The 20356-nt window shown below is 44.4% G+C and overlaps 1 protein-coding gene across 2 annotated transcripts in view; it reads right to left on the reverse strand.

The window, feature by feature from the left end:
• Positions 1-5498: 5498 nt before the first annotated feature.
• tgfbr2l (transforming growth factor beta receptor-like) overlaps positions 5499-20356 on the reverse strand; it is a 68248-nt gene continuing 53390 nt past the window's right edge. For both annotated transcript variants that reach the window (XM_056289560.1, XM_056289561.1), the window contains exons 6-8: positions 8967-9108; positions 7795-7922; positions 5499-7610 (exon numbers count right to left, since the gene is read on the reverse strand). In XM_056289560.1, the coding sequence (XP_056145535.1) occupies positions 7098-7610; positions 7795-7922; positions 8967-9108 (783 nt within the window). In that variant the 3' untranslated portion in view covers positions 5499-7097. The remainder of the gene's footprint in view (positions 7611-7794; positions 7923-8966; positions 9109-20356) is intronic.

The following is a 20356-nucleotide window of genomic DNA, read 5'->3' on the forward strand; positions in this document are numbered from 1 at the left end:
CATTACATTACAGTCATTTAACTGACGCTTTTATCCAAAGCGACTTACAATAAGTGCATCATTTAACGTAGGAGATCAGGAGAACTACTAGTCATCAGAGGTCATAAGTGCGTCTAAACAAGCATCTAAGAGCAAAACCAGTGCTAAAGTAAAAGTGCAAGAAAGATTTTTTTTTTAAATGAGTGAATACAATAAGTGCTAAGAACAAGTAACAGGGTAGTAGTTCTTAAAGAGGTGAGTTTTCAGCCTGCGCCAAACGATTGGCAGTGACTCCGCTGTCCTGACATCAGTGGGGAGTTCATTCCACCACTGTGGGGCCAGGACAGAAAAGAGCCGTGACCGGGTCAATCGGCAGCAGGGGCCTCTGAGCAACAGGGCAACCAGACATCCCAAGGCAGCAGAGTGAAGTGGTCGAGCGGGGGTGTAGGGCTTGACCATGGCCTGGAGATAGAAAGGAGCTGTTCCTTTCACTGCCCTGTAGGCTAGCACCAGAGTCTTAAACTGGATGTGAGCAGCTACTGGGAGCCAGTGTAGACACATGAGAAGGGGAGTTGTGTGGGAGAACTTAGGGCGGTTGAACATCAGACGAGCTGCAGCTTTCTGAACAAGCTCCAGAGGTCTGATGGCCGACGCCGGGGCGCCAGCCGGGAGATGACCAGAGCCTGGATGAGCACCTGTGCCATCTCATCGGTGAGGAATGGGTGAATCCTCCTGATGTTATAGAGGAGAAATCTGCAGGAGCGAGCAACCGATGCAACGTTTGCAGTAAACGACAGTTGGTCGTCCAGGATCACACCCAGATTCCTTGCAGTCCGAATTGGCATCACCACGGTGTTGTCAATAGTGATAGCCAGGTTTCGGTGCGGGCAACCTTTCCCCGGGAGGAACATCAGCTCTGTCTTGTCCAGACTGAGCTTCAGGTGGTGTGTCGCCATCCAATCCAAGATGCCAGTCAAGCACGCAGCAATGCGTGTCTCAACTTGTGTGTCAGAGGACGGGAAGGACAAGATCAGCTGGGTGTCATCGGCATAACAATGGTAAGAGAAGTCATGCGAGCGAATAACAGAACACAGGGATGTCATGTACAGGAAGAACAGGAGAGGACCCAGAACTGAACCTTGTGGAACGCCTGTAATCAGTCTGCAAGGCTCCGACACAGATCCCCTCCATGTCACCTGGTAGGAGCGACCCGTCAGGTAGGATGCAAACATTTAGAGTGCAGAGCCTGTGACATCCAGCCCCTCGAGGGTAGAGAGGAGGATCTGGTGGTTCACTGTGTCAAACGCAGCTGACAGGTCCAGGAGTACCAGGGCAGAGGAGAGAGAGTTTGTTCTCGCAGAGTGCAGCGATTCTGTCACTGCAAGGAGGGTCGTCTCTGTTCTGGTGAAGGTACAAAGAAAGTTGGTTAAAGACGGCACATTCCAGAGTTTTGGATAGAAAGGGTAGAATGGAATCTGGGGCAGTGATAGTGGTGGTAGTTGCTGTAGTAGTGTACAGCTTTGAGCAGTTACTTCAGATTTGAGTCTGAACTAATGGATTATCTCGACTGACATGAAAAGAAAAGTATGCATTTTTTTCTTTTCTTTTCTCTTTTGTGTCTTTAACTTTACTTCATGAGCAGTTGTAAAGGTGACTGAGTAGATTCTCTACCAGGTTCCCACGCTCTGCTCAGGGCTGACATTGTGTGAGCAGTCCAATCTAATTTGCTTTCTTTGAAGATGGACTGTAAACTTAATAAAGAGTATTTGTCAGTCTGCCCTGATTGGTGTCTGTAGAGAAAGACAACTGTGTTCAGGACACATGATCTCTGATCTCAAGACTTCCTCCCTTCTGCCCAATCTCCCAGCTTTCCTTTTTGGCACCCTTTCTTCCCATGCTCCCACTCTTTTTTCCTACTCCCTCCCTTTCTTTCTGTCTTTCTTCTTTCCTTCCTTCCGTAATTATTTATTCACGTATTTATTCATTTGTTTATCATAAATCTCTTTCTGTTTGGCTGTGACCTGGGACAAGAGCAGTGTGATCAGTAAAGTATTTGCACTCCAGCAGATCAAATCTATTTTATTTGTATAGCCCAATATCACAAATTACACATTTGCCTCAGTGGGAGCAGACGGCAAGAGCAGACTGCAGAAGATGATGATGTTTTGGACTTTTCTCCCACCACCTTGCATGTTTAAATAGTACTTGCACTGATGAATGCTGCTTTTGCACTGTCTTTGCTATAAATACCCACCCAAAGGTTGCTAGCCCGCTTAACTCAGATGGATCCATTGCGACTCTATCATTGTATTTATGTTTGGCTGAGAGATGGGTGCCAGGACAAAAGGGGCGTGTCCTAAGTTTACCTGTACAGAGCTATCACCACTCTGCTGTTCAATAGAGTTAATGGGGGGCTTGGTTTGAGGGATGGTCCAGTGACTGAAGAGGTCAGTCAGTATGTGTCCATACACAACTATATGTCAGGTCAAAGGGTCCTTGATCAAAACATTGTGAATCTGGAATGTCATCTAAAAAAAACCAAACAGAATCTGTCCATTATCCAAACCGCTTATCCTTACTTAGGGTCACGGGGATGCTGGAGCCTATCCCAGCAGTCATTGTTCGGCGGGTGGGGAGACACCACCAGACCATCCCCACCCCCACCACACACACACACACACACCTAGGGACAATTTAGTACGGCTGATTCACCTGACCTACATGCCTTTGGACTGTGGGAGGACCCGGAGCACCCGGAGGAAACCCACGCAGACACAGGGAGAACATGCAAACTCCACACAGAGGACGACCCAGGATGACCCCCATAGTTGCACTACCCCGGGGATCGAACCCAGGACCTTCTTGCTGTGAGGCAACTGCGCTAACCACTGCACCACCGTGCCACCTATCTGTAAAATAAATAAACGAAATAAAAGAAAAACAAACTTTTAATGTGGTTTTGAAGATTTTTGTTCCAAAATTATATATCCAAGTTCTTTAAAAATGGTGACACAATATATCGATTGAAAATAAATTCCCATGCAACACAAGATATTACCGGTCTTAAACATGTCAGACAGAACCCGTGAGAAAATGGGATGTGTACTTTTAAGATAGGATGTGTACTTTTAAGATGGAATGTGCACTTTTAAGATGGTATGTGTACTTTTAAGATGGTATGTGTACTTCTAAGATTGGAACAAAAAAATACCAGCTTTTCTTCTTCAACTGAGCATACGGTTTTATGGACTGGGCACCTTGTTTTATAAATCATTGGTTTGCTCCTTCAACTTAATACTGACTTTAGAACCATGCTGCATTGTGTGTTTGGGCAACTCTGATCTACATTACAATAATTGAACGCCTACACAACATACATATTTTCATTTTTTTTTTTATTTTGCTGTGAAAACTTGACAATAGCTCAGAATATATATGTTTTTGGTGCATTTCAAATCCTTTTGAGTCAGAGTAGACAGTAAACAAATCGATCCCCTGGTTTATTTGTGAGCAAATGTTCTAGCAGTGATTCTCAACAGGACTTTATTCCTGTGATATTGGGCTACACAAATAAAACTGACGTGACTTGACTTGCTCAGCAATCAGTTCAGGAACAACAGCTGGACTGAAGACTGACTTCTGTCCTCTGCCATCGTACCTGGGTGTTTCTCCTGTGTCATGGTCCCATAGCTCATCTCGTGCTGTGGTCCCATAGCTCATCTCGTGTTGTGGTCCGGTAGGTCATCATGTCCTGGTCCTGTGGGAAGCCACCAGAAACAGGGCCACATCTCATTTTAGGTCACAACCCACACTTTAACATGCGATATTGTAGACCTATGGTTTTTGTTAATGTCATTCTCATTCAGTTTTTTCCTTTGGCAGTGAGAGCTCAAAGTTTCCACCGTTGTCCACTCACAAAACTTCAGCTGCTTTAAAGCAACCGATCTCTCTGAAACACTTAAAAACAGACCAGAAATAAAGACAACTTTTGCTGCCTACTCTTGCTTTTGAGTGTAGCGCTGTCTAAGTATATACGTTTTATATATGCACCTGAGTTTCCCCCCGTTTTTCTCCCCAATTGTATCCGGCCAATTACCCCACTCTTCTTACGGTCGCTGCTGCACCCCCTCTGCTGATCCGGGGAGGGCTGCAGACTACCACATGCCTCCTCCCATACATGTGGAGTCACCAGCCGCTTCTTTTCACCTGACAGCGAGGAGTTTCACCAGGGGGACGTAGCACATGGGAGGATCCCGCTATTCCCCCCAGTTCCCCCGGCCAACCAGAGGAGGCGCTAGTGTAGTGACCAGGACACATACCCACTTCCGGCTTCCCACCCGCAGACACAGCCAATTGTGTCTGTAGGGACGCCCGACCAAGCTGGAGGTAACACGGGGATTCGAACCGGTGATCCTCGCGTTGGTAGGCAACGTAATAGACCACTACGCTACCCGGACACCTTGCACTCGTAGCTCTCTGTTTATGAATAAAACGTTAGGGTCTTATCTTGAATATTAGGTAGGCAGAAAACAAGAAGAAGAAAAGACAAAAAGTGTATTATGAAAACCATCTTGTACCTCGGAGACATTCCTATCTATTACTGTACTTTCTATTACTTTACTGGCTATTACTGTACTAGCTATGATTTTACTATTACTATACTATCTATTACTGTACTATTACTTTAGTAGCTATGACTGTACTAGCTATTAATTTACTATCTATTACTGTACTATCTATTATTATACTATTACTGTACTATTACTTTACTAGCTATTACTTTACTATAACTGTACTATCTATTACTTTACTAGCTATTACTGTACTATCTATTACTATACTATTACTGTACTATCTATTACTATACTATTACTGTACTATCTATTACTTTACTAGCTATTACTGTACTATTACTTATCTATTACTGTACTATTACTTTACTAGCTGTTACTATACTATCTATTACTGTAATATCCATTACTGTATTATTACTTTACTATCTATTACTGTACTATCATGAAATCTGTCCAAAGTGGTGTGTGTATCAGTGTCTATATACGTGCGCTGATAGTAAATAAAATGGCGCCTTTAAAGTTGATGTAGCTTGGTTGTTTCACCCCTCCCACAGCTGTCAGTCAACATAAATGGAAACCGAGTGGTATCTAGCGTTTATGCATTAGGTTTTGGCTGCCTCAGTGATAAAAAGACAATATCCAGCATGACGATGATTTAGACATTCAAATGTCAGTTTGCAACCCTCTCTTTTGTCTAACAAACATCTCTCCTGTTGGGCGGCTGCTGTCAAAAGCCTTAAGTGACTTAGCTTAATTAATCTAAGTCACTTAGCTTAATTAAGTGACTTAGCTAAGTCACTAAGTCACTTAAGCTAAGTCACTGAATAGTGACTTAGTTTAACTAAGCTAAGTCACTGAAGCTAATTAACTTAAGCTAAATCACTGACTAGGCCATGGGGTCCTTCTTTGGGAGACCACACATACACATGGGATTGGGAGCTGGTTGGTACATTTATTTATGACACTGAAAGTATTGCACCATGTGTGTGTGTGTGTGTGTGTGTGTGTGTGTGTGCAGTTATCTGAGTACACAAGTTAGATTTACATACTAAGTGCAAACAGTCCAATTAGCAACTAATTACATAGCAGATTTTTTTCTTTTTTTTTAGACTCATGACGAGGACAGATGTGTGCTGCAGATGGTAGAAAATTACGTTCACTGTCCTGTTTACATTTAACCAAAGATTTACTCACACAGGGTAGGGGAGCAGCTCCCTCTCACACAGATAAGATACAACAAGCCATCACAGTCGCTATTGAGGAATGACGTCACATCAGCAGTGGGAGACCAGCTCCATTAATTGGAAAACATTTTCATAAAACAAAACAAAATTTCATATTTCCTTAACAGAACCCGTCTGCAGGATGCAATGCACACGACTAATGACACCTGCCCCGCAAACCCACCTTTTGCACTGGGTACTTCTCATAATTTCAGTTTGGAGACGAGTCAAGAGTCCCAGTTCATGATTTGAGTGCAGAAGCATGTTAATAAAAGGAAATAATGGGCCTGTGTTGACAAGGTGAGCATTTCAAACTCAAGGCACAGATACCGAATGTGTCTTTGGTCATTTCTGTTCTCCTGCGTCAGTCATTTACCATTCCAGTTAGTCACCAAAGAACAGCTTGTCCAGTTATATAATAATGTTTGGTCCTGATGTGCTATGTTTCAAGAGAAAATCACCGCATTTATAGTATCAATGGAAAACATAAAACCTTTTCAATTGTGGAACAAAACTCTTGCCATCTACAATGGGGGAATTTCAAATTGTATGTAGTTTTACTGGTTATATATAGCAATAAATAGATCAGAGTAGAGGTGGGGCTGAGTCATTGTCTTCCAAGTCATTGTCTTCCAAGTCACAAGTAAGTCTCAAGTCTTGGTACTCAAGCTCCAAGTCAAGTGCCAAGTCCTAAACTTTGAGTTTTAAGTCTTAAACAAGTCATTATGCACTCCTCATCGAATTTCACGGCAATTCAAACTGTCAGCAATTTAATATAATAACATTTATGCAAATCATTAATGTTTTTTATTTATTATGGGTTGATTCAAAGTGGATCTGTAATAATGGAAATAAAGAGTTTATTGGCCACACTTTTTAAAAGCACTTTTGTCTCTGGGTTTGGAGACGGCACTGAGTCTTTCAAGTCAAAAGGCTCCAAGTAAAGTCATGAGTTATGTGTTAAAGTCAAAGTCGAGTTGCAAGTTTTTTTGAGTTTTGTCAAGTCAAATCTAAATTCAACAAATTTGTGACTTGAGTCTACCTCAAGTCCAAGTCTTGTGACTCGAGTGGCTAGATTTCCTGATAGTTTACTGCTCTGTTGCACAGATTTTATCCTCTCAAGGCAAATCTCAGCTGGGCCTTTTCTCACGCTACAGAGATAACTGCCAGTTTGCATTTGCTGCAAAAGACTGATTTAAGGTGACCAGGTAAACACCAGGCAAGCATAGCCAGTCTTAAGTGCCTACATCTGTACAAACATCTATACAAACAGCAAATGAGGTATGTTGCTTAGACCACAGATCCACAGTGAGCCAGGGCATCATGTCTCTTCAGGGTGAGGAACCTCGGGCTGGGGGCCGGCCCTGCAGACCCCGGAGCTCCCACGGTCACGTCCTCTGGCAATGTTTGGCTCTGAGAGTGAGGTGGAGAGGGTAGAGGAGGAGCAGGAAGAGAGAGGAGCGAAGGAGGAGTGTGGAGAGGAGGGAGAAGGAGGAACATCACTATCAAAGGAATCGAGGGAGGGCGCAGGGGGAGAAGAGGAGGAGGGAGGATCCTCTGATTGTACGCTGTAAATGTGGCTGTAGTTTGTTGTCTCTGGGTCCTTCTCTCTTGCCTCCTCTCCCTCCTCTGTCTTCACTGCTTGTCGTTGCTCCCCCCCATCCTCTCCTCCTGCCTCCTCCTCCTCGTGCTGTCTTCTCTCCTCTCCAGTTTCTTCTGTCTCAACATCCTGTTCAAGGGCGTTGATGCGCTCCACCACACAGTGAGCAGTGAGCCTGGCTTCAGGGTCGTGATCCCAGCACTCTGTGATGGTGGCACACAAAACACTCGTCCCCTGAAAGAGAGAGGGAGCGCTGGGATTACACTGGGAGTACCTATTCCTTTGTATTGTTTTTTGAAAAATGAGAAATGGATAGGTACAGTGAAGGTACAAAAGCGGAGAGAGAGGTAGAGATCTGTTGAAATAATGATTAATAAGACAAAGCAGTACAAGACAAGACAAGAGATATGTTGTTTACCAGATGTTGCATCCATGCTGAGGGGATGTCAGGTCTTCCTCTGTCTCTCAGCACCAAGTCCCTCATACTGTCCACACATGGCTGGTCACACACCCTAGACCCAAATGCTGGCTCATAGCTTTTTACCTCTGGAATGAGGCAAAGAGAGACACAGAAAAACAGCAAGATAAAGAGAGGTATAGAAAGACAGCGAGATAGAGAGAGGTATAGAAAGACAGCGAGATAGAGAGGTATAGAAAGACAGCGAGATAGCGAGAGGTATAGAAAGACAACGAGATAGAGAGAGGTATAGAAAGACAGCAAGATAGAGAGAGGTATAGAAAGACAGCAAGATAGAGAGAGGTATAGAAAGACAGCAAGATAGAGAAAGGTATAGAAAGACAGCGAGATAGAGAGGTATAGAAAGACACCAAGATAGAGGTACAGAAAGACAGCAAGATAGAGAGAGGTATAGAAAGATACCAAGATAGAGGTACAGAAAGACAGCAAGATAGAGAGAGGTATAGAAAGACACCAAGATAGAGGTACAGAAAGACAGCAAGATAGAGAGTATAGAAAGACAGCAGGATAGAGAGAGGTACAGAAAGACAGCGAGATAGAGAGGTATAGAAAGACAGTGACATAGAGAGAGGTATAGAAAGACAGCGAGATAGAGAGAGGTACAGAAAGACAAAGAGATCAAGAGAGGTATAGAAAGACAACGAGATCAAGAGAGGTATAGAAAGACAGCGAGATAGAGAGAGTTATAGAAAGACAGCGAGATAGACAGGTACAGAAAGACAGCGAGATAGAGACAGGTATAGAAAGACAGCCAGATAGAGAACAGGTACAGAAAGAGACAGGGCAAAACAGTGATGGAAACAAAGAGACAATGATGGTCTAAGGGACTGATGTTTGAAATTAGCATCAGCTACATACACATGTATAGTACATTGGACACTGCTTCTGCAACTGTCAATGTACTCTGGACTTGTCCCTTACAAACAAACTAATAAATAAACAAATAAATAAACAAATAAAGTCACAGCTGTGAACAAAATGGCTCTTCCTCTGTCCAAACAGTAATGAAATCCAAGGGAAGTGAATTTTTGATTTTCTCACAATACACACACACACACACACACACACACACACACACACACACACACACACACACACACACTTGCTCCTACCTCCTATGGCATGACAGCGTGACACCATTTCCCAGAGGACCAGGGCCATGGAGTAAACATCCATTTGTTTAAAAGCCTCTAGATCTTCCAAGTTCACCCTGGACTCCAGCACCTCCGGGGCCATGTAGCGGGCAGTTCCTACCTAAACACAGTCAGTGAGAGAGCATCAGGGACCAACCAGTCAAAAAGTAGGGGTGGGACGATACACTCAGCTCATGATTATGATAGTCATGATACTTTGCCCACGATTATGATTAAATCACGATACAGCGATACAGCAATTCTCGATGCATTGCGATTTAATTAATCTGATATATCACGATATCTGTGTAACTGAAGAAAAATACCACTAAAAAGGCAAAAAACAGAAATTATGTATTTATTCACTGTATAGTCACTCACTGTGTCAGTTTCACAGAATGACGAATAAAATAAAACAAAAGGCTAAACTGCCAGAAAGCAGAACATTGCTGTGCAAAGTAGGTACTTTACAGAATACAACCCCCCCCAAAAAACAAATGAATGCAAAAATACATGCTGTAGCGCATAACAAGCATAATCAGCATTACTTTATGCTGCATTACTTTATGTAAAGCTGGACACATTTCAGTTCCTAAACTTGCATGTACTTCTTCAGGAACACACCTGATCAACATGCTCAGGGGTGAGTGCACTCCTCTGAACGGTGATTATGTCACCAGCAGTCGAAAAGACTCTTTCTGCAGATACACTAGTCCCTGGGACACACAGATGCTTTTGTGCCAGCTTGGCTAGAAGTGGGTACCCTTGTTCCTGAGATTTCCACCAATTCAACGAATCATGTGTCAGTGGTAAAGGTGGAGCTTCATGGTACTGCCTGACCTCCTTTTCAGCTATGGAAGTAGTCGACAGCAAGGGAGCTCTGGTGGTCTTGAGCGTCTGCCCGAGGAGGTCAGAAAGTGCAGATTTCCTCTTCTTTGGTGTATGTGCAGTGGAAGGATCGTTCCCATCGTCATCACAGGTGTCGTCACTCTGCTCAGTGCGTCCTTCCTCAGTAGTACTCTCTTCAGGATTATTCACCATCCCCAAGTCTGCATCCTGTAAGAAAATAAATCAGTGGCAAACCTTTTACATTGTTATCTAAAAACATGTTCAATCTTCACATCAAGTCAACCTTTTCCATTCATTTAAAATGTTCACACATTTCTTTTTGCACATCAATAGGACATATGGATGGCCTCTCTAGCAATAGTCTGACGGTTTAAAGTCACAACTGACACTAAGAATTCAGATGACCTACTACTGTTTACAAGATGTATTTACCTTCAGAGCAGCAGCCTTTGACACCACTTTGGCATATGTCTCCTGCATAACTTGTGGTGAGAGGAAGAGCAGAGTTTTAAACCCGAGGTCCAAGGCTGATGAGACATACAGGTTGTTCTTCTCCTCTGCGGAGTCATATCTCTTTGATAGGTCTCGATGGATGGTGTTCGTTATCTCTCCGACAAGGGGGGAATCCTCAATGGTTCCGATTGTGTCACTCAGAAGTGGGGCATGAAGCGGAGCGATGACAGAAATGGTTGGGTTCTTCTCCTCGCACATGATGTTTGTTGCAACCAGCATTGGCTTGAGGGCTTGCACAACCTCTTCGGCATTTGTGACGTCTGTCTCAGTCAAGGTGCAAATGGCAGAGACACTCTTTCTTACCTTTAATGAAAGAACGTGACAGAATGGAAATTTCATTAAAAACATTCATTTAATGTATATTTTGTGAATGAGATATAGCCTAAAATATTAATTAATGTGCTATGATGCTCTGTTTTTGCAGTAATTTAAAACTAGGATGTGAATTATATAAATATTCAACTTGCCTAAGCTTTAATGCAGTGAAATTATGAATTAATATTTTAGGCTAGGCTATATCATTCACAACCTCATTATTAAAACATAATCTATATGACATACAAACACATTAGATACATACAAATTTTAATACATTTAATCAATAACAATGTAGTATCACAACTTAGGCCTACCTCGGGAGATAAGAGGGCAGCACATACAGCAGGCTACTGCTCGAGAAACTGGGACAGCATCTCATAGGCGCTCTTCCATCGGACGGCAACATCTGTTATGAGCTTGTGTGGAGGAAGCTCAAACATCCTCTGGTTTCTTTTCAGTGCAACGGTGGCTGTGGTGATTCTGTGGAAGAAGACGGAAATCCTCCGGACCTTCGCAAGCAGTCGAGCTACAGCTGTCAAGTTTCAGGGCAGGCTGTGATGTGAGGTTCAGTATATGCGCAAAACATCGAATATGCTGATATCCAGTCAGCTCAACAGCTACAGTCTTATTCAGTGCGTTGTCGGTAATGACCACTGGGTCTTTTTCAGTAAGCTTCCGCTCCTCTGTAGCTTTCTGTAACACTACTGCCATATGAGCACCAGTGTGGCTCTCATTCATCACCCTAGTCTGAAGAACGTAAGATTTCATCTCCCACCCGTTGTCAATAAAATGAGCGGTGATGGTCACTAATGACTCGGTGGCCCATGAAGTCCACCCATTGCAGGAGAGTGCAACTCTCTCAGCCGGTTGAAGTGCATCCTCCACCTTTGCTCTCGTTTCTGCATACATCGCTGGAATAGCTTTGTCGGTGAAATATTTTCGAGATGGTATCTCGTACCTTGGTTCTAGTGTTTTAACCATGTGGCGAAAACCTATATTTTCGACAACGCTGTACGGGCAAAGATCCTTGCAAATAAACCCAGCGATTGACTTTGTGATGCTCGTAACCCTCGGCGAGGTAAAGGAAAACTTTGACTTGAACATATTTTCCAGTGCTGTGTGACTACTTCCAGCAGGGGTATCCTTTTTCTTGAGGAGCTCGGGATGATGGCGAAGCAGGTGGGTGTGGAGGTTGGTGGTGTTCCCAGTGTACTTGAGTTTTACAAGAGTTTTTGCAGATTACATGTTTTTTGTCTAGTTTGTCCTTCCCCTGATCACTGTCGTGGAACCCAAAGTGGGCCCATACTGTGGACTTGTAACAAGCCGGTGCGTCTCTGATTGTCTTTTCTCTCCCACTATCAGCCATTTGAGCTAGCTTCTTCACGCAAGGGTCGCACGCATGCTTCTTCCGTTCACGTATTTTACCCTCGTTCATTTGATTAGCGCCACCACAAGAACTCTTGAAATAGTGACTTTGGTAAGATAAATGGTAACAGATGGGGGAATCCATTTAAACGCTTGCATGTTTTAACAAAAGCATTGATCTGATGCCAGTGAATCGATTACGCATCGCGCGAGGAAGTATCGCGATGCATTGCCGCATTGATATTTTGTCCCACCCCTATCAAAAAGACATACAGCTGTAATTAAGGGCTGTAATTTAAAAAACAAATAAAAAATAATCGGTGCTGTGATGCGTAGGGTTGGGTATCGAAAACGGTGCCCATATGGCACCGACCGATATATCTCGGTCCTACCGATTATCAAACTCTTTGGAAAAAAACGGTGCCAAATTTTGATACTTTACGATAGACGACGTGAACGCTATTGCAGCCAGCCAATCACTGCCGGCGTTGTTGTACACAGGCGACTGACTGACAAATCAGTATGAAGATATTTGGTATGCGTGTGCGTCTCGTGACTGGTTGGAGTTGAAAACTGGCAGGCAAGATTCAGTGAGCTACTATGCATTCCGAAGCGTGGCTACACTTTGTAAAAATAGACAGCAAACCTAATGCAGTAAAATGCAACCGCTGCCAAGCGATCATCAAATGCAAGTCTGGGAATACGTCGAATATGATGAAACATCTGATCACGCATGGGATAAATTTACGAGTGGACAACTGCTGTGTTTGATAACGTCCGTGCTGCTGCCAACGTTAACGTTAGCTCTGGGATGTCTGCTGCTGGGTCTTCTGGTGCCACTGCTAGCAATGATGAAATAGGTAAGGACGGTTCTGTCAAGTGTTTCTGGTTCTGTTTCGCTAGCTAGCAGTCAGGGTTAAAAAAAATGAAGCTAGCTAAAGTTAGCAGTCTGACTGAGGTAAAAAGGAAATGAAGCTAGTCTAACGTCATAGAACATTGGCTACGCTAGGTTATAAAAATGAAGCTAACGTAGCTAGCACTAGCTAACTTAAGTTAACAGTTAGCAGTCTGAGGTAAAAAAAAGAGATAACGTTAGCTCTGCATTTTTCTGGCTTTATCTCCTATTTCATTCGTCCCTACTCCAAGCCTGCAGTAGTGTAGATCGCCAAGTCGAGCCAAGTCAAGTCTCCGTGACTCCATTCTCTTTGGCTAGTACCAATGCTAAGATGAGGAAAGAAAAGAGAGAGGAATGTCACCGGGCTGTAACCCGCTTCGTAGTTAAGGGGTTGCAGCCCTTCAATACAGTTGAATCTCCATCTTTTAGGTAAGTTACGTTTGCAACGATCTACTAGGAAAAGTAACGGTAAATACATGGTTAGTACTTCTACTTGCTTCTGAATGAACAGTCTGACTGTAACACCGTTCTTTTTTCCCTTTGTTTTATTAAGAGAGACGGTAGCAGCCCTCAATCCCCATTACCAGCCCCCCTCCAGAGACATACTGTCAAACCCTCTGACACCAGCGTGGGGCAAGGTAGAGAGGGAGAGAGTGCACAAGGAGTTGAGGGAGGTGAAGGATTTACTTACTTGTCTTATTTACTTATTCTAGCTGTAGCTGTTTTTCACCTAGTGTGTCCTTAAATGTTTCTTGTTGCCTAGCTGTTTTGACTTAGTTATCCTTTTAGCTTATAAATATATTCCTTGGTAACTTGCTGTTTGCAGTTTTAATAGTATTGTGTGAGGTTTGATAGCGTTTTACATAAGTGTCCAGTTTCTGGGCAATAAGCCTATTCTCAGTGTACCTCTTTCGCCAATTGGGTGTTAAGTGGTCAGGGTGTGGCCTGCACTCATGGCAGACAATTAGCAATCAGTGTTCTTCAAATCACTGCTGCTACTTGGAAGCATTAGCTTCCAAGCGTCAGGCAAACAAGCCTAGGTTGAATGAAGGCTAGAGTGAATAAAGGCAAGCGCGACTTTTTCGAGCCAAGACTTCGTCAAGCACGGACTGCTCTTTTTAGATCCGGTCAGTCATCTGTATTTTGTGTACCTAGTATAGACTATGTGTTTCCTTTGCATTCCTGTCCTTTCCTCTTCCCGGGGCTGGCATAGACTCTGGGTCACTCCTAGGCGCTGTGACCCTACCAATCTCATCTATCCCACTCTCTCCACTCATGTTGAGCAAGTGGTGACGGCAGGGCTCTGGAATTGCCAGTCTGCAGTGCCGAAAGCTGAGTTTATCTCAGGCTACGCGTCCTTGCTCTCCCTCAACTTTCTTGCTCTAACTGAGACCTGGATCATGCCAGAAAACACTACCACACCCGCAGCTCTGCCTGATGTGTACTCTTTTTCTCACACTCCCAGAGCTGGGAGGCGGGGTGGTGGTACTGGCCTGCTAATCTCCCTGAAATGGAAATACTCTCTTGTTTCCATTCCACAATTTTCTCCACCCTCTTTTGAATTTCATGCTGTTACTGTCTCTTATCCAGTCAAACTCACCATCGTGGTTGTGTATCGCCCACCAGGCCCCCTTGGTGAGTTTCTGGAGGAGCTTGACACACTTGTCTCGCACTTCCCTGTTGATGACTCTGTACTTATCCTTTTCGGTGACTTCAACATCCACACTAACAAGCTAGATCCTCTCCTCTTTTGACCTTCACCTCTCACTCTCCTCCTACCCACAAGGCCGGCAACCAGCTGGACCTTATCTTTACTAGACACTGTCCTATTTCCAATCTCTCTGTTACTCCCCTCCAGCTCTCTGACCACTATTTCATGTCCTACTCTCTCTCCTTCTCTTCACCCCCCTCAGCCCCTCCCCTACCCACACGGTTTCCACCCGTAGACACCTCCGCTCTCTCTCCACTACTGATTGTTCTTCCTCTGTTACCTCTATCCTCCCTACACCTGAATCTTTCTCTCTCCTACCCCCTGACACTGCTACTGATCTTCTTCTCTCTACCCTCTCCTCTTCTCTGGACAATCTGTCCTCTGTCCTCTCACCTCCAGGCCTGCACACCCAACTCCACCTGCCCCTTTGCTGACCGACTCAGTACGTACTGACAGACGGAGCCTGAGAGTGGCAGAGCGCAAATGGAGAAAAGGCAAACTCCCAGAGGACCTTCTCAACTTCCAGTCTCTTCTTTCCACTTTCTCCTCCTCCCTTTCTCCTGCTAAGGCTGCCTTCTTTTGGTCTAAAATCTTATCCTCTATCTCTAATCCTAAGAAACTCTTTGAAACCTCCTCTACACTTCTTCAACCCCCACCTCCTCCTCCTACTTCCTCCCTTCTCCCTGATGACTTCGCTAACTTCTTTGACAAGGAGGTAAATGACATCAGAGCCTCCTTTTCTCACCACTTAATTAATGCTGCTTGCACTATCCCACCCTCTGCACCCTCCCTTACCTCTCCACGTCCCACCTCGCTCCCCTCTCCCCCGACGAGGTTCTAAACCTCATCACAGCCAGTCGCCCCACCACATGCTCCCTTGACCCGGTCCCCTCCCATCTTCTTCAGTCTATAGCACCTGAACCCCTATCTAACCCACCTCATCAACACCTCCCTCCAGGCAGGATGCTTTCCATCTGCCTTCAAGACTGCTAGAGTCACCCCCCTTCTGAAGAAACCATCACTTAACCCCTCTGACGTCAAAAACTACAGACCAGTTTCCCTTCTACCCTTTCTATCCAAAACTTTCGAACATGCTGTCTTTAACCAACTTTATTTGTACCACCACCAAAACAACCTCCTGGACCCCAAGCAGTCTGGGTTCAGGGTGGGTCACTCGACAGAGACGGCCCTCCTTGCAGTAACAGAACCGCTGCACTCTGCGAGAGCAAACTCTCTCTCCTCTGTCATGATACTCCTGGATCTGTCAGCTGCATTCGACACAGTGAACCACCAGATCCTCCTCTCTACCCTCGAGGGGCTGGGTGTCACAGACTCTGCACTCTCAATGTTTGCAACCTACCTGACAGGTCGCTCCTACCAGGTGACATGGAGGGGATCTGTGTTGGAGCCTCGCAGACTGACTACAGGCGTTCCACAGGGTTCGGTTCTGGGTCCTCTCCTTTTCTCCCTGTACACGACATCCCTGGGTTCTGTTAATCACTCGCATGACTTCTCGTACCATTGTTATGCCGATGACACCCAGCTGATCTTGTCCTTTCCTCCCTCTGACACACAAGTAGAGAAACGCATTGCTGCGTGTTTGACTGACATCTCGGAGTGGATGGTGACACACCACCTGAAGCTCAATCTGGACAAGACAGAGCTGATGTTCCTCCCGGGGAAAGGTTGCCCGCACCGAGACCTGGTCATCACCATGAGAACACCGTGGTGATGCCAACTCGGACTGTGAGGAATCTGGGTGTGATCCTGGACGACCAACTGTCATTTTCTGAAAACGTTGCCATCAGTTGCTCGCTCCTGCAGATTTCTCCTCTATAACATCAGGAGGATTCGCCCTTTCCTCACCGACGAGATGGCACAGGTGCTCATCCAGGCTCTGGTCATCTCCCAGCTGGACTACGGCAACTCCCTCCATGCTGGCGCACCAGTGTCGGCCATCAGACCTCTGGAGCTTGTTCAGAAAGCTGCAGCTCGCCTGGTGTTCAACCACCCTAAGTTCTCCCACACAACTCCCCTTCTCATGTCCCTACACTGGCTCCCAGTAGCTGCTCGCATCCAGTTTAAGACTCTGGTGCTAGCCTACAGGGCAGTGAAAGGAACAGCTCCTTCCTATCTCCAGGCCATGGTCAAGCCCTACACCCCCGCCGGACCACTTCGCTCTGCTGCCTCTGGACGCCTGGTTGCCCCGTCGCTCAGAGGCCCCTGCTGCCGATCAACCTGGTCACGGCTCTTTTCTGTCCTGGCCCCACAGTGGTGGAATGAACTCCCCACTGATGTCAGGACAGCAGAGTCGCTGCCCATCTTTCGGCACAGGTTAAAAAATCACCTCTTTAAGAACTACTACCCTGTTACTTGTTCTTAGCACTTATTGTATTCACTCATTTAAAAAAAAAAATCTTTCTTGCACTTTTACTTTAGCACTGGTTTTGCTCTTAGATGCTTGTTTAGATGCACTTATGACCTCTGTTGACTAGTAGTTCTTCTGATTTCCCACGTTAAACGCACTTATTGTAAGTCGCTTTGGACAAAAGCGTCGGCTAAATGACTGTAATGTAATGTAATGTAAAAGTAGCGCTGACCTGTGATGGATGGACAAGCATAGCACAGAACCACTACCTCTCAGTTACAGCCTACTTTATACAGCCAGGCACAGGCAAGGTCACAGAGAGAGTTCTGCAGACCAAACCTGTCTACAAAGTGCAGACAGGAGTGAATGTGGCTGCAGAAGTTAGCCTTATACTCAATGAGTTTAACCTCAAAGAGAAGGTGAATATGAATATTAGAACAGAAAGTTGACAGTGAGCAATCTGGTTATCCACCAAACTATCATTCTGACATTCTAATAAGTTTGTTAATCTGGCATCTAACAGTCTGTTCAGTGTGATGTAATGTGTCTCCTACTTATTCCATCTAACAGGTGGTGGTGATCACCATGGACAATGCCACGAACATGGAAGTGGCAGCCAGGATAATGAGCTACTTGAAGTTGCCTTGCTTTGCTCATTGCCTAAACCTCGCAGCACAGAAGCCCTACTCAGAGCAAAGTGTTGCCAGGTGGGCTGCCCGAATCCGCACGGTGGTAGTGTGGCTGAAGAGAGCAGTCTTGGCAAAATCAGTCCTCAAAGAAAAACAACGCCTCCTAAGTATGTATCCATTATTATATTCAATAATAACAGAGTTATATTTATGAAGATAAATATACTAGCTAACTAATGTTTTTATGTTTTAGACCTTCCTGAGCACAGACTGGTGTTAGATGTGAAGACCAGATGGAATACACTGTTCCTGATGGTCGAGAGGTTCAGTGAGCAGTATCCTGCCATTCAGGCAACTTGTACGGACCCTCGCCTGAGAAGATTGATGGAAAGCGATAAGTAAGGTTGTTGTAGAGGCTTTTTTATGTTTGGAGAGTAATACGCTTTATATGCTAGACTACTGTACAAAAGGCTGTGTTTTTGTTTGTGTGTGTTGTATGTGTTGCTGTATGTTTTCTTTCAGACTGGACAAAATCACTGACCAGGACCTTAAGAAGGCAGAGGACTTGGTTGGTATAATGTGAGTCCTGTACACGTCAACTCTTGCTGTTTCAGCTGAGAATACCCCAACGTGCAGCCAGATTTTGCCGATCATCCAGAAGCTGGAAGCCCACTTCAAAGTGGGAGATGGTGAGGACTCCTTCTCTGCCACTGTGAAGACGAGGATCTGGAATGACTTCTCTAAGCGGTACAAAGTAAGTTCAGGTTGTCTGTGTCAGAACCTGTAGAGAGAAACCCAAGCAAATTCTAGTAATAATAAATAATACTAGTCGACTAGAATTGCCCCCACTACTTGAATCTGACTTGTCATTTGCTGTAACAGGAGCCAAATATCTGGGCATTCCTGGAAGAGGCCACCGCTATGGATCTGCAATTTAAAGGGAAAGTCCAGGGTGCTGCCGTCTGGGTAAGGTTTGAGGAAGAGGCCTGCTTGCGGTTGTGGAACCAGAGAAAGGTACTTCAGAGGGGTTTGCTTTATATTAAGCCAACAGACTATGCTATAGACAGTTATGTATGGAAGTAATTATAAACACATCTCTTTCCATTTAAAAAGGAACATCAATCTGATGTTGGCCAGGCAGAGGAGGAAGCAGCACCAGCACTGGAGGATGATGGCATGGAATATGCAAGAACTAAGGAGAATTGTGTGATAATATCAATGCCATGCGGCATTCTACTGTCTTCTGTCTGAGTGATGTCATTCTGAGCCATGTTGCTTTCATCTGCTTATTTTCCAGATTCCACCAGAAAAGAGGTTGACCCCCCTGACTGCACTTTGTGAACTCTGAGGACGAAGACAGGGCCCTAACCATCAGCGGAAATATGGAGGGTGTCAGCACAAACGCGCAGACTGAAGCAGAGAGGGCAAGAAAGGAGTTGGAGCTGTATAGAAGCCTACCTAATGTGTTGACCTCAACAAATCCAGCAATCTGGTGGTTTGAGAGAAAGGAGACTTTACCAGTCTTGTTTGGTCGAAGTGCTAGGTACTTGTGTCCCCAAATATCCTCCACTGCAGTTGAGTGAACATTCTCAACAGCTGGGGACACAATTAGTGTAGAAAGGGCCCATCTCCTGCCAGAAAGGGCTGATATGCTTATCTTCCTGCATAAGAATGCTAAATGAGAATGAGTAACCTACTAGGGAAAAAAATGTTGATAATGATTTCTATGAATTAGACAGACACACCCAAGCACACACATACAAAGGACTCAGAGAACGTAATGATACTGAAATCAAAGGGATGAATTGAAGGCATAGGGACCTGTGATTTCACCTGTTTTAACTTTTAGGTGTGACTGCAGTGTTATGTTTATGATGATGTATATAAATAGGCTCACAATGTGTCAATGAATTATGGTGCTCACTGTATAGAAAAGTAGTTTGCCGATAATTCTATAAGGTTTTCATAATGTATAGTATCGGGGAAAGCAGCGTTTAGGTATCGTATCGAATTTGAGGTATTGGTTTTGGTATCAGTATCAAAAATTTCCAAACGATGCCCAAATCTAGTGGTGTGTGGCAGGAAGGGTGTGGTTTCTGAATTGTGATGGAGCCAGTGACAATTGGTTGTAGATCACTGAGCCAATGAGGAACATGGGCACCTGACATAGCCGTAAAGTTTTGAGTCATTTTGATTACCAAATGTGGGATTCCAGATGCATTAGTATTTCAACTCAATGAAAAAAAGGTTAAAAATATTTCTGTTATCTGTGGCAAAAACTATTATTTGACTATATTGCTTTCAAAAATGCAAAAGTATGCATTGTGTTACCTGTGGGGATGGATTCTGGCAGGCTTTGAATTTGCTATGTTTTTTTTTTTTTAATTACACATTATTTAAAGATGAAACCTATTCTGTATCAGGGCACACAGTAAATAGTTGCTTTTTTGCAGGCAAATTAATTTCAGGTCAGCCTTTTTAGGAAAGACAACTTTGTCAGAGAAGGATAAAGTGGCATCTGCACCAAGGGATGTTAGCATAATATTATTTCAAAATAAAGTAGGTCATCTAAACATATAATGGCTGCACCATGAGTCATCTCTACTAACAATATTCAACATATTTGGAGGGCAGAGCGATTGGCAAACAGAATCCAAAAGTCCCACTCATTTTGCCCTAGATTAAAAAGCGAACCGAATATGGATGTATTCTGTCATCACC

Source organism: Lampris incognitus, chromosome 11, assembly GCF_029633865.1.
Source record: "Lampris incognitus isolate fLamInc1 chromosome 11, fLamInc1.hap2, whole genome shotgun sequence".
Lineage (NCBI taxonomy): Eukaryota > Metazoa > Chordata > Actinopteri > Lampriformes > Lampridae > Lampris > Lampris incognitus.